Source organism: Mauremys reevesii, linkage group 9 (genome assembly GCF_016161935.1).
Source record: "Mauremys reevesii isolate NIE-2019 linkage group 9, ASM1616193v1, whole genome shotgun sequence".
Classification (NCBI taxonomy): Eukaryota; Metazoa; Chordata; order Testudines; family Geoemydidae; genus Mauremys; species Mauremys reevesii.
Window position 1 is genome coordinate 5,129,707 of NC_052631.1, and position 14,163 is coordinate 5,143,869.

The window sequence follows — 14,163 nt, forward strand, 5'->3', positions numbered from 1 at the left end:
TTCAGCTTAATCAATTTCACCCCTCTTCCAGGTTGCTAATGCCGAAGGCTCGAATGCAGTAGGTGTCTTGATTTACCCTGATCCTGCTGATTACAAAGTCAATAATGAGGTTCTCTTTGGACATGTAAGTACTACTGGTGAACATTGGTTGGCCTCCCTCTGGAAGATGCAGAGGGGGACTGCATAGAGAACAAACATGCAGTTTCTAGAGGCATTATGCAAGAGACAATTCTCCACTTATGTGAACTTGACTATAATGCTTCCTTGATGCAGGGCCATAGTAGTTGACAAAGCACAGCTGTAGCTCTGCAAATACAAGAACACCAGTAGTGTGGATACAGCCTGATAGACCTCTAGCACCTCACTCTTACAGACCTTAAACCACTATATGTATCTTGCATGTAACAATATCCTTCATTGACAGGCTCATCTAGGAACAGGTGACCCTTTCACCCCTGGCTTCCCTTCATTCAACCACACTCAGTTCCCACCAGCTAAATCTTCTGGACTCCCAGGCATTCCTGTTCAAACAATCTCTAGTGATGTTGCATCAAACTTGTTCAGGTAATATTGCCTACAGGTGTTTTACCAAGTGTCGGTAGTACAATTGTATCCCTATGAGTAATCTAAGAAATTGCTGAGTCCTTATAAGCAGAGCTCTCCTCCTGTCCTCAAAGTGTGTATTGAGTTATAGTCCTGTACAGTTAGCTGCAGATTCATAGATACAAGACTCCATTTGATGAAACAGTCAAGAATTTGGGAGTTTTATATTCAACAGTTATTCCTAATTTTAATATAAACATTGGCCTATAGCATTGCTTAAACGCAGGCTTTAAACAAATGTGAAAATTGTGGAGTGCTTCACCTCAGTCTAAGATTTGGAATTCCCCAGTATTGCACCAATGCAGTGTACTCTTAATCCAGCATGCTGATGGCTAAAATCAGGACCTAGTCTTGCCACCATCACTAATTCCCACCCAGTGGAAAGGCATTGGTCAGTAAGAGGCTAAACCTTGCCAACACACAACTTTACAACTCCATAGTAAGGCTCTGAATGAGATATGCTTAAAGGTGACAATGAAGTAAAAATATTTGAATACCTTTCCCCCAGCAAAATGAATGGAGAAGCCGTCTCTAAAGAGTGGAGAGGTAGCCTCTCGGATTACAAAATGAGATCACAGAACACCGATGGAACTGAAGTGACACTTGAAGTAAACAATCAAATGGTAGAGAGAAAAATTCATAACATCTTTGGCGTTATCCAGGGTTTTGATGAACCAGGTAAAGCTTTGCTAATCTTACTGAATAGTCTCACCTCATTTAAAGCTTGTTTAGCCTGTAACTGGCATAACTTGCCTGGGAGAATGGACTGGGGAAGTCCTGAACTAACTTTTGTCTTAATGTTGAATAAACTTTTTATGTAACAAGTCCTCATTACATGGAAATCTTTAAGCAAATAGCTACTGTCTCTTACTAGGCTACTGGATAACAGGCAAAACAACCTTTCCCCATAACACAGGAGCATTGAAAATCAAAGGGTAAATGTGGGAGAACTTTGTACACTCATGGGGTAAGCAGGCTACTTCCTGAATTGGCCTGCCTCTTGACACTGTCCCAAGTTCTCTAGCTAAATGATCTTGCACCTAGTCATAGTTTGGTTAAACTTGCCCATTGTCTACCCACTCGAACCAATCCAACAAAGGATTTTAAACCAATTTAAGCAAACAGTGCATGTTCTGGCTTATGGTTTAGGCCCTGTTCATAACCAGTCTCCCAGACCTGTACATGTCATAGTGCCTAAAGACCCATCAAGATCAGAGCCTCACTCTTTACAGTGCATGGGATACACATGAGACTACTTGCTCCAAAGCACTTGTGAGACTGATCAGACAACCCTGAGAGTCTCGAAGACATGGTCAGCATCACCAGCCAAGCTGCCAACTGGATGGGACTCCACTTTAATGCTAGAAATGCACATCCCTGCATATCAATGGCAGTAGTAGGGACTCAGTCCAGGTGACACCATTTTGAGTCCAGAGCAAACCCATGAGCTTCCTCAGCAGGCAAGCCTACCAACATCTCAGCGCAGCCACAGGCTTCCACATTTAGCAGACACCTGAGGATATCATCACAGGGATCCTACAAATGTGGCCAGGATCAGTTCCTCCCTACTGGCACCATGGCAGAAGATCAACACCTTGAATACCTTCCTGATTTCCCCATATCATTGCCATGGCAGATCCCCCTCAGGATCAAAGGTACCTCTGAACAAGGCAAACACCATCAGGCAGCTAGTGAAGTGGATGTTAAATACCAGTTCATTGCTGGCTCTCTGGGGAAGAATCTCACAGGCAGAGTGGCACCAGCATCCCTCATGTGGGTGATCTGTACCACATTGCAGTGATCAGTCATGCCTTCTGATGTGCCCACATGCTATGCAGGATGTTTCTCACCATGGCACTCTAATTTCAAGAAGTGAATTGCCAGGACCCCTCCAACCAAGATGTCACCTACCTGAGCAGCTCACAGGAAGGGAAATTTGGAAGAGACAGGAGGCTTTGCTTTGTTCTGGACACATGCCTGCAACACTACATAACAGGAGAAGCATACCAGCTGCCACTGGACATGGTGCAAGGAATGCCATGAGCTGGGAGTCCTGGTGCCACAGGTGAAGCATGCAGAGCAGTCATCACTCCAAAGCTAGAGCTGTGCTGGAGAGGACCTGAAGGATGCTATCAGCTGCCAATACACAGGGAAACCTGAAATGGAAGCCAGACCAAGGCATGGTATTCAAGGTGATGTGCAAGTGGGACACCAGCAACCACTTCCTCCTTGGGGGCAGCTTCACCTGTGTTTTTGCCAACTGGAGGTTCATCCACAGGGCCCAGCTCAACTGCATTCCACTGAACAGAACCATGGGAATGGAACAAGCCATGCAGGAAGCACAGCTATGCCAATGAGATGCTAGCCTGTGTAGCTGCAAGCCCCATTCTGGACCCTAGAAACTAGCATAACATCACCAAGTCAGAGCTATCCTACCACCCGCTGTAAAGGTGGACATGAACACCACCTTCCCTGGAACAAACAGCCAACTATGGCCAGTCATCACCAGTGAGGGCCAGAAGATGATGGTGGCCATCATAGTGCCCTTTGAAAACAGGACCCTGGCCTTCTGCTCCACCCAGCTCAAAAGGTGGAGAAAAAGACCCCTTTGGCCAACCCCTTGAGCTAAGTGTTACCAGGTTCAGGTGCATGTACTGATTGTCCAAGCCCTGGGCACATGGGACCCCAGTAATGAGCAAGTGAGAATGCAGAATTAGTCAGTGCTACATTCAGCTGATGCAGCAACTCATTGTGTCAGAAGCCATCAGGTGATGGGACATCCTCAATACCAGGAGGGATGAGCTGGAGTGCTGATAAGCACAGTGGGGAAAGTAACTGAGATAATCCATGAGGGAAACTTTCTAAGTGCACAACTGACCTTAAATTCTCAATTACTGAGGGACAGTCTTCACTCACTGCTATATTTGCTTTCAACAACCAACTCTAACTTCACATGAGTGATGTGCCCAAATATTTGGGCACACTACTGAACTGTAGTAAACTTAGTCACCTAAATTTGGGTTATTGATGTACTATATGTATCTTACAGCTTTTCATTTGTGGATAATCTAAGCACTATACCCACATATAAAGACTCTTCTTAACCTGTAACTCTTAACATTCAATCAGAACTACCATGCATAGATGGAGAAGTAGGAGGTTCCTTGTAGGATTTAACTATCTTCCTCTGTTGTACACTTGGCACTGAGCTGAATTGCATTTTAGACATGATCAGACTGTTCCAAGAATGGCCCTAATGCTGAGCTAGTGAAGAGCCCTCTTAAAATTCAGTCTTTCCCTAAAAGTTGCATGCAGCTTTCCTACTAGTGTGCTACATGGAAGAATAAACATTTTGGCAAGTGTCTTGCCCAAAACATTTTGGTTCTGACTGCTTTCTGAAATAGTGGGGCTGCATCTCATTGCTCTTGCCCTCTTTGCAGATCAGTATGTTGTGATTGGAGCCCAACGAGATTCCTGGGGTCCTGGAGCAGCGAAGGCTGGTGTGGGAACAAGCATGCTGCTGGAGCTTGCCCGTGCAATTTCTTCTATGGTAAAAACAGGTAAACAATGAAACACTTAAGCCCAAGTACGCTTTCTGCTGTAAAAGGAACAAATGCAAGCCAGTCAGTCCTGCTTGATTGTTCAGAACATGCTTACTAATTGCTAGGGTTAACATAATACTAACTAGTGAGTGAAATGCTCCTGAAGAATCTCTACCTTCATTTCAGCTAGCTAAGCTGTCTCCTCACCACTGTGGGCCCTGCCACAACTTCATCCAAGTGCCACTTAGATAAGACAATTGGAGTTGCCAGTTGAACTGACAACCTAAACTCTTCTACCAAAGAACTTCATCCTGCCAAGGTTTTCTGTGGTGTCTTGGGGTGGGGGAAAGAAGGTAGAATTCAGCAGTGGCTTGCTTTGTCAGTTTGTCAGGGGTTCTCAAACTGGGGGCTGGGACCCCTCAGGGTGATATGGGGGAGGGGGGTGAATTGTCAGCCTCTACTCCAAACCCCACTTTGCCTCCAGCTTTTGTAATGGTGTTACTGTATCTAGTGTTAATATGGGGGATTATGAAAAGGGTAACCAGTACAGAAGTTTGAGAACCACTGGCTTAGGTTCTTTCAAAGCTTATCTGCTGGCAAAAACTCCTTCTATAGCAATGGCAGCTTTACTTTGTCTCAATACTATCGAAGCATTCCTCTTCTCCTGGAAGTGCTAGCTACTTGTATTAACATAGTACCTAAGTGGCCCAGCCATGGACCAGGCCTCAGTACCAGGTGCAGTACAAAGACCCCAAATTCTTTGGCATAAGGCAGAGTATAAGACATGGTGGCAAATTGTTTTCCAGTACTCTGTCAATGACCATGTTGGTTAGCATAATAAGCTGTAGTCTCTGCACAAGAGCAGCCTAGCTAAGTGTTTGGCTGTCACAGCCAGTATTTCACCGAGTAATCTTGCAAATCAAGGTGTCAAACCTTAGGTTGCTTAACTTTAAACATTTTTGAAGACTCTTCCAATGTTCATGTATAAATAGCATTTATACAACTTGCATTTTGGCTATTTGATATATGTACATTGCAGTACCCACCATGATATAAATGGGAAACAAGGCATACATCTGTAGCAGTGAGGGGTAATAACCATTGGAACAGTTTACCATGGTGGAGTCTCAAAGACACTTAGTGAAGATTGGATGTTCTTGAATTTGAACTCCTTTTTCAGAAGGAATTACCTTGAGGAAATGATCTCTCCTGTGTAACAGGAGATCAGTCTAGATCACAATGGTCCCTTCTGGCCTTGGAATCTGAGTGTTGGGCACTCCTCAGGTAGTCAAGAAGGAATAATCTGTGCTCCTGGGGGCTGGTGACAGACTAGGGCATTTTTTTGGTGGGGAGGGGGGGAAATAACTATTCAGTGCCAGATGTAGTCAAATTGAAAGTGACCTGAGGTAACTTGTGTGAATGACTTGATTAAAGAGGCTTTAACCCCCCCCCAGGTAAAACTGACTGCAATTAGGTGTCAAGTTTGGATAAAAACATGTGGCACTCAAAGGACTCAACAAAATCAAGAGTTGTTTTGTTCCTTCTATTATATGGACCCTCTTAGATGGATTGTTGCTCTCTTCTTTCAAAGGCACAATCTATACCTGTTGGTCCTACATCTATAATTCAGCTAAAGGCCTGCAGTCCTGGTATCTGGGGAACTTTATTACAAGTACACCACAAACTACTGTTCTGGCCCAGAGCTCAACTTTTTTTCTTATTTAAAGGTGGCTATAAGCCCAGAAGAAGCATTGTCTTTGCCAGCTGGAGTGCAGGAGAATTTGGAGCTGTTGGTGCCACTGAGTGGTTGGAGGTAACTAATCTTGGTTTGATCATTGATGCCTTGTACCTACTCAGAGCATACCTCTTCTGTCTCAAACTATACTAAAAGCGTAGTGTTAAAGTTACTGCCTATTAACAGGCATTTTTTCTCATTTTTAGGGTTATTCTGCCACACTGCACACCAAAGCCTTTGCATACATCAACCTGGATGCTGCAGTTGTAGGTAACTATTGCTCTGTTAGCAAATCTACAAAACTCTATAAAATTAGAACTGGTCAAAAACAGGAACTTGGCAAGCTGTCACCCTTCCAGTGTGAAGCACTGAAAGGACAAGGCTAAATTTAAGTAGCTACCAGTGCCCAATAACTAGAATAGCTGGTACATCAGGGGCTTTGGGTTAATTCTGCTACTGTACTATATTGTCTTAAAACAGTCATTACTGATGAAAATAGAAATGGCCCTAAAGAGAAACCACAATGCAGCTTCATTCCTATAATTCTTGTACTTGTATTGGCAACATGTTCCAAATCTCTAACTTCTACCATCACAGGTTCAAGCAACTTCAGGATTTCTGCCAGCCCAATGCTGTACAAAATAGTGGAGCAGACTATGATGGGGGTGAGTCCTAGTCTCTCTAGGCTAGTCTGAACCATGATCCAGGTATACAGGGAAGTGCTTGGACAGTAACTTTACTCTTAATCTTATTGCAGGTGAAGTATCCAATAAATGGGAGAAGCCTGTATGACAAAGTTGGTTCTGACTGGGCCAGAAAAGTGTAAGTCTCCTACTCCTTAACAGTAACTTCAAAATGCTCTCCTATCTGGAGCAACAGAGCAAACCTAACCTCTCAACCCAAATGATCCCCTCATAAACCCCCATATAGCAATAGATCCACTGACTAGACAGTCACTCTAGCTTTAGCGCTAAATTTCTTGCTACTCCATTCAAATCCTTGAACTACAGCAAACCATTAGGATAACTCCTTACCCATTATGACTTCATTCCCATGTCAATAGTGCAATAGTTTAGTACCATACTTGGTTTGGAACACTGCATGTTCAAACAGATCACATACCAACCTAGCTTTCCAGCTGGTCCAAGGAGAGCCTTCTAGGAGATGCTGGTGTTGATGGGACTGCAGAAACTGACTTCCTAGAGCTCCACTCCCTTAACAGGAATCCCCTGTGCCACCTGGCCAGGTGTGGCCATCCATTTTTAGCTTAAAGCATCAGTTATTGTAAATGTTGGATTGGGTAACCTACAGTTCTGAGTAACGATGCCAATATTTCTCATTGCAGTGTTCCTTTTCGTATGGATAATGCAGCCTTCCCTTTTCTAGCATATGCAGGAATCCCAGCCATTTCGTTCAGTTTCTATGATGTAAGTCACTTTATTTGTGGTAAACAACCTCTGCCAAATGGAGTAGGAATGTAAATGCAACTTAAGCTTCCTTGCTTACAGTAAACTTGTGATAGGTTTGACTCTCCTGATCTAGCTAGTTGGAAGAATTTAAGATCTAATCTGGTTTCATCTTAAACACATGTGCTAATGACTTCACAGTGGATTAGAATCTGCTAAAGTGCAACTCCTGGCAGATTCCACTGCTCCTGGGGCTCCAGGCTTCTTACTACCTCCTGGACTGATGTGGAAGCTGAAATCAACAGTGCAGGGGGTCAACTTTAACCTCAGCAGCACAGCTGTAGGGTTATACCATCCTATTTCAGTACTCCCCTTTTAGCCAGTGAATGCAATCTCTTGTATGAGCAGCTTCCTAGTTCTTTAACAGTCTGATCTTGCCTTTCGTTAAAGTTCATGGGTGGCCCAGAGGTAGAGCAGTTACTTCTAGACTAGATATGTCTCTGGCTCTCATCCAAACTTCAACTATTCAAGACTTAAATTCTTACTCTTCTTTCAGCCATTGGTTCATACAGTAAGACTAAATTATGGTGAACTAAACAGAATTCTTCCTACCTTGCCTGCATTCCAGACCCTGCTTACGTACTTCCCTGTGTATGTAAGATATGAAGCCTGTGTATTAATGATGTGAGTTTCTAAACAAACCTACACATTCCTTTTGAATGGAGCTAGAATTCCTGTTTACCCAGATGTCTCAGGTTTCATTTTCTCTGTAGAATTAATAGCACTAATACAATAACTATGTGCCTGTTCTACATACTACAGGCATAACTCAAAGTTTAGCTGAGCAGAGAAGTCAAATTACTTTTCTCAAAGCTCAAATAAGCTCTACAAAGTTAAACCTCCAACTCTTGACACCTGCATTAATGCTTCTGCAAATATTTGATCGTGCAGCTTGCTGCAACTCTCATGATATTGTTTGAGTGGATACTTATCTGAGAAGTTATATCTGCTAAGTCCAAATGGCTTTTGGCAAGTATTCTTGCCAGTGGAACTTGTGTATTCCTGGTGTATTGTTTTTTGCAGAAAGCCACCAAGGGATGTAAGGGTTGATGTCTGAGTTTGTTTGTTGGTAAAGCTGTGCTGCAGTGCTGTGGAGTATTAGCTAATCACTAGGAAATGTTGGGTGGAAGTAGACAGCAAGCTGCTGTGCCAAAGTGGTGGTGCTGGCATGCATACAAGTAACACTTCCCTATTCCTCAGCTTGGCCTTCTGTAGGGCAGAATGAGTGCTTGGCAGAGGTGCCAAATACAGTTCAGTGTGGGAGCAAAAAGAAGGGCCTGGAGATAGCAGGTCAGTCTAGTACAGCCACAGAGTAGGGTAAAACTCACAGCTAGAGAAACCCTTTCCCAAAACCAGGGTTAGGTATAAGAACTAAGTGCAAATGCTTTCTGTCTTGCAGGATGAGGAAGGGTATCCTTACTTGGGCACCAAGCAGGACACTTGGGACAAGCTTGCCTCATCTGTAACTAGTCTGGATGAGCTGCTTCAGACAGCTACAGAAGTGGCTGGCCAGATGGCTATTAAGATGACATATGATCACCAACTTTACCTGGATTATGAGCAATACAACCAGGAATTGCTCAAGTTCATAATGAAGATTGCTCCATATAAACAAGAGATAAAAGTAAGTACCTTCCTAACGGAACTAACTTTAGGGTTAGTGAAAAACCTGACATAACATTAAACACTGAAATCTGCCAGTCTTACCTTCTCGTCCCCACTGATGAGCTAGGGTTATTGTCCATTCAATTCCTGGGGCTGCCAACGAGAGCCCCAGTGTGGTGACCTGGCAAAATGAGCCAACTGTTAGATGCTGGACAGAGATACTGTTAGCTATATGAAGATGAGTAGCCTGTTAAATCTCCCTTTCTAGCTTGGATACCAAGCTAGAATGGAAATAAAATAGCCAGCTGGAGATACTATAGCACCCAACAAATAGCATTAGCAGTAGTGCACATTCACATACCCAGATTGAACCTCATCTGGTTGGGCTCTTCTAAAAGGGCCTCGGAAGGTATAGCTGCTTAAGTTAAACTTCTTGAGCAGTGTCCATCCTAAAAAAGCTACCAGTAACTCAGGCTATGCCTGTAGTTCAGTTTTTAGCATAACTTGTCTCAGGGTGTGAATAAATCTCCCTTCTGCATGACAAGTTACACCAACATAAGCACTGGTATGGACAGCACTAGGCCTGCAGGAGAGCTGCTGCTGCCAGCCTAGCTACTGCAGCTCACTGGATTGGCACAGTAAAGCCAGTGGGAGAGTGCACTCCCATCCACTTAGCATAGCTACACTAGAGAGCTTGCATAGCTGCATCAGTGCAGCTGTGCCACTGAACTCTAGTGTAGCCATGCCCTCAGTCTTTCAAAATGGTCTCCTGGTAAGATTTTTACCAACTCAGATTCCCAACCCTGTCTCTAGATAAACCAGGAGTAAAATTACTTACTATAGCTCCTCTCCCTACAAGGAAATGAATCTGACCCTTCAGTGGCTGTATTCTGCCCGTGGAGACTTCAGTCGAGCTACAGAGGCACTGAGAAGAGATTTTGGAAACACTGACCTTAACAACAAGCTCCTCTGCCGCATGATGAATGACCGCTTCATGAAAGTAAGTATTCTGAGCTTGGTTAAAGAGTTAATTTCACTCCTTAAACCAAAGGAGCCCAATAGCAAATAGAGCATTCATGAAGGGTTCCAGTGTATATTTGGACTAGAGTCCACTGGATTTATACCCAGTGACTGGTAGACTAGCTGATGTATTCTACCTGCAGCCACATCTCGAGGCAGAGCTGCTTTCCTGGATCAGGGCCTGCACTTACAAAGTGGTCACTTCATGCCTTCCAACAGTTGTTGGATTAGAAAATGTCTCTGGCCCATGTGGCTGCCCTGGTAAATCCTTAATTCACTTCCCCTAGCAACATGTCTAGATGTTAATAGCTAACACTGTGGCAGAACAGCCATGCAAAACCTAACAAACACAAAAGCCACTAGGAGGGGATGTTGAAACCACTTCTGAGTGTGGTTTTTTCCAGCTCCTAGATAATCCCTGGCTTCTGGCCCCTTCACCACTTGTCTCAGTTCTTGGTTACTGGACTGAATTCCTGCCAATGTCAGTGCAATTCTAAATTTTATATTTCCTCTTAAGGGGGAGTACCACTTCCTTTCTCCATACGTCTCTCCGAAGGATACTCCTCTACGTCATATCTTCTTTGGCTCCGGTTCCCACACTCTGTCAGCTTTGCTGGATCACTTGAGCCTCCGGAAGACCAACCCAAGTGCCTTCAACCCAGACCTGTTCAAGAACCAACTGGCTCTGGCAACCTGGACTATTCAGGGTGCTGCTAATGCCTTATCGGGTGACATTTGGAACATAGACAATGAGTTTTAAATGCCTTAACCTTAATGCTGGGGTGCAGAAATAGGCAACCCTACTCTTACTCAATGACACTGAGTGAAAATTTACACTAAATCTGACAGGGTATTTGGAAACCTACATTTTGATCAAGTAAAACTTCAAATTTGATTTTTGATAGGGAAACTTCACAAGCAGCTGTTTAAGCAGGGGTTTCAGTCTATCCACTAAACCTGCATCTCCTTCAGAACAAGAGGTTCCTCTGATTACAGTATAATCTCACTAAACACTACTGCTTGTGGTGCTACCTTTCTATTGTGCTTGAAAAAACAGGTCAGACTGATTAAAGCCAAGATACAGTCTAATCAAATATAAATTCTGGTCTAAAACTAAATTGGTACCTTTGAGTGGGGCGGTACCTTTTGTCTACCTGGGTTCTAAAATGTTGGCTTTCCCTTTTGAGGTCAGTCCTAAAGTTTAGTGAAGGCAGAAGATCACCTTCATAACAGTTCATGGGGAAATTCATAGGTGCTTCCAGCCTCCCTTCTGGGGCCATGAAGACACCTTGACCTCAAGTAAAAGCTGACTATTTTTTTCCACAGTAGTAGCCCTTAGCTGCTGAAAGAGTCAGGAAGTTCTGAAGTGTCTAGCTACCCAATACACTGAGTTACCATGTGAATGAACAGCTTGGCTTCCCAAGAAGAGGTGACTTAAAGACTAACCCTCTTACAGAAATTTACATCACAAAGGGGGTGAAATCCAGAGATTAATTTATGCCCCTTGAGTGTCCTGGCACAGTCTTTCAGATAAAACAGGCCACATGGTAACCAATAGCTTTGGATGGCTACAGCTGACACTTCAGACCCTGTTGCTGTGAGGCCTTTCATGCAATCAAGAGTCTTTGCTAAACCAAAATTTGGCAAGCAAAGTAAGTTAGGCAACTCAAGGAAGGCTCTCATTTGGCACTGAGATATTTATTTTATTTATTTATCAGTGACAGAGTTCACTATAAATGGTGTGTTTTTTTATAGAAGATAATTATCGGAAGCAGTGCCTTCCATAATTATGACAGTTATACTGTCGTTTTTGAATAAAAGCAGCATCTGCTATTACAATCAAACATGATACTGGAATTTTGCATTCAAATTTTAAAATGAAGCAATAGTCCGTGAAGCTTAAATCTATTAGACAACTACCAATTCAACTTTCCATGGTTTTCAGATGTGGACAACACACATGGAGATCTTGAGTAAGCATTTAATCTGGTACTAAGTGCTCACTTCTAAAGTGACTCCCGAAAACCCCTAAATTTTGAGATGCAAACAAATTAAAAACTGCAATTAAGCTTCCCTTGGACTTACTGCCTAGCCCTGACCTCAGGGCTAGGCATCTTCCCCTGCTTCAGTTGATGACCTCTGTCGTTTGTACAGGGAGTGCGGCTCTATAACCTGCTTTAGGCCTTGATTGATGCAGAAAAGCACCTCTGAGCTTGGCAGATTAAGACTTTTCAGTCAACCTTTAGGATGCATTAATTGGGTTAACCATAGCCCTGCTTCCACCCTCGCTAAGCCTAGGGTGTTGTACACAAATGCAGACTTATACCTCTAAGATAAGGCAGCAATTCAATCACATGGCAGCTTTGCTGCAAAATTTCCAGTATCTTATGTATCATGAAAACCTAACTCATTATCGGGAGCAGTGTCTCCCATAATGTATAAAGAACAAGGTAGTTTTTGCCTACCAAGGTGTTATATCGGAGGCAGTGATCTCCATATGTTGCACTAAGGGTGTATGTAATTATCGGGAACAGTGTTTCCCATAATTTTCTTATGCTTATCATGCAATGACATCTACAGAGCTTGATGGTTAGTATCTAACGTGTCCTCAAATTCCTGCAATTCTAGTTCCACTTTCCTGTGTGGTGCTGATGCTAGTGTGTATTAGGCACTCAAACTTTTTTAAACCCACTCTGTAGGTTAAACTGTTTCAAGTTGTTGTGCTGTAATCTATCTAGGTTCGTGACTGCTGGGTCTGACTATTTAGCAAATATTAGAATAGTAAGGCTGTTTGATCTGTCTTAGAAAGGTGAAGGGAATTGACTATAAAGGCTTGAGGAATTGCTATGGTGAACATATGGTGCTCAATTTTGACAACGCCACTGTTTAGTGGGCCACATTCAGTCCCATTATGGTGTGTAAGCCTGTACAACTGATTTTGTACTTGTTAGGCTGATGTTAACTAGCATCACTAGAGACTAGTCAGTTCAGCAGACAGCAAGGCTTTGAGGGTCCACATCTGCTCCCTAATCAAAGACCAAGTAGACTCCCTTGTTCCTTCAAATGTTATACTTCACTGGTAAGTTCCTCAAGCCTATTTAGGTTCTATTAAATGCTGCTGTCTCTAGCTGCAGCCAAAAAGCATATCCTACTAAAGCACTCACCCTGCCCCATTACAGCAGGGTGCTGCTCTGAGCCCCAGTGCAGCCCACTTAAATACAACTGGATTTAGACTCCTGGTGCCTGTGCTGGAGCTGAATCTGCAGGGAACTTAGACCAGGCCTGTTCAGTGGCAGCTCAGGGATGGGAAGAGTAGCTATTGCAATTAAGGCTAAAATAAGCCCTTGAGACTTCATTAATGAGCTTTGAAGAAGGTTGGTCCTGGCCATAAGACAGCTAAATTCAAGTGCATACATTAAAATCTTCTGCTGATGCCATCAGAGCAATCTTGATACCTCTTACAAGGAGGTGACCATGTGGCACTCAAACAAGTGATAGGACTAAGTCTCAGTCCAGTTTGGTGAAACTCACGTTGTGGTTGGAAGTTGTTGCCATAGCACTTGCATGCATCTTGAATTCTTAGGGTCTGTAAACTTTGCCTGCTACTAAGCATATGAATAAGACACTCTGTCCTGTAGCTAGACAAGTCATAACTAATTACTACAGGTTCTGTTCATACTTTCTTGCTCTTGTACTGAAATTTGACTTTGGGATGGGATATTAATTTGCTTTGTTCCTGCATTACCTGCTGTCTCATTAAATAAAACTTGAAAGCTTCCATACTGTGTCTCTCAATCTTATCACTAACTGTAAAATAGTGACCACCTCAGACCACTTAGACTCCTAATTACCCACCTAAAGCACTATATGTATAGCAGTGAAGTACTCTTTGCTTTGCAGAGTGATGGCTTATAAACAATGCCATGTGCCTAGTGGTATAAGGCTCCAAATTCCCCAGCTACTGTCATGAAATACCTCCCCTCGCCATCCAAACACCTATGGCTATTGGATGATCTCACTGACAAATTGTTCTCACCAATGGTTTGATTGGTTCACATGTGGGCTTGGTGCATGTGACATTGGGAGGTTCTGCCAAGAACTGACCACTTTCCAGGTGTGCCCAGCTACTTAGCTCTAACTGCTCTCAACCCCTGGCTCCTACACACTTGCTCTTCCATCCATGGAACAATGC

General features: G+C 43.3%; 1 protein-coding gene across 3 annotated transcripts in view; it reads left to right on the forward strand.

The window, feature by feature from the left end:
* TFRC (transferrin receptor) overlaps window positions 1–13,749 on the forward strand; it is a 32,467-nt gene extending 18,718 nt beyond the window's left edge. For all 3 annotated transcript variants that reach the window (XM_039487880.1, XM_039487881.1, XM_039487882.1), the window contains exons 8-19: window positions 32–124; window positions 425–564; window positions 1,112–1,281; window positions 4,044–4,163; window positions 5,873–5,958; window positions 6,087–6,150; window positions 6,478–6,545; window positions 6,638–6,702; window positions 7,226–7,307; window positions 8,746–8,970; window positions 9,811–9,951; window positions 10,489–13,749. In XM_039487880.1, the coding sequence (XP_039343814.1) occupies window positions 32–124; window positions 425–564; window positions 1,112–1,281; window positions 4,044–4,163; window positions 5,873–5,958; window positions 6,087–6,150; window positions 6,478–6,545; window positions 6,638–6,702; window positions 7,226–7,307; window positions 8,746–8,970; window positions 9,811–9,951; window positions 10,489–10,731 (1,497 nt within the window). In that variant the 3' untranslated portion in view covers window positions 10,732–13,749. The remainder of the gene's footprint in view (window positions 1–31; window positions 125–424; window positions 565–1,111; window positions 1,282–4,043; window positions 4,164–5,872; window positions 5,959–6,086; window positions 6,151–6,477; window positions 6,546–6,637; window positions 6,703–7,225; window positions 7,308–8,745; window positions 8,971–9,810; window positions 9,952–10,488) is intronic.
* The last annotated feature ends 414 nt before the right edge of the window (window positions 13,750–14,163 follow it).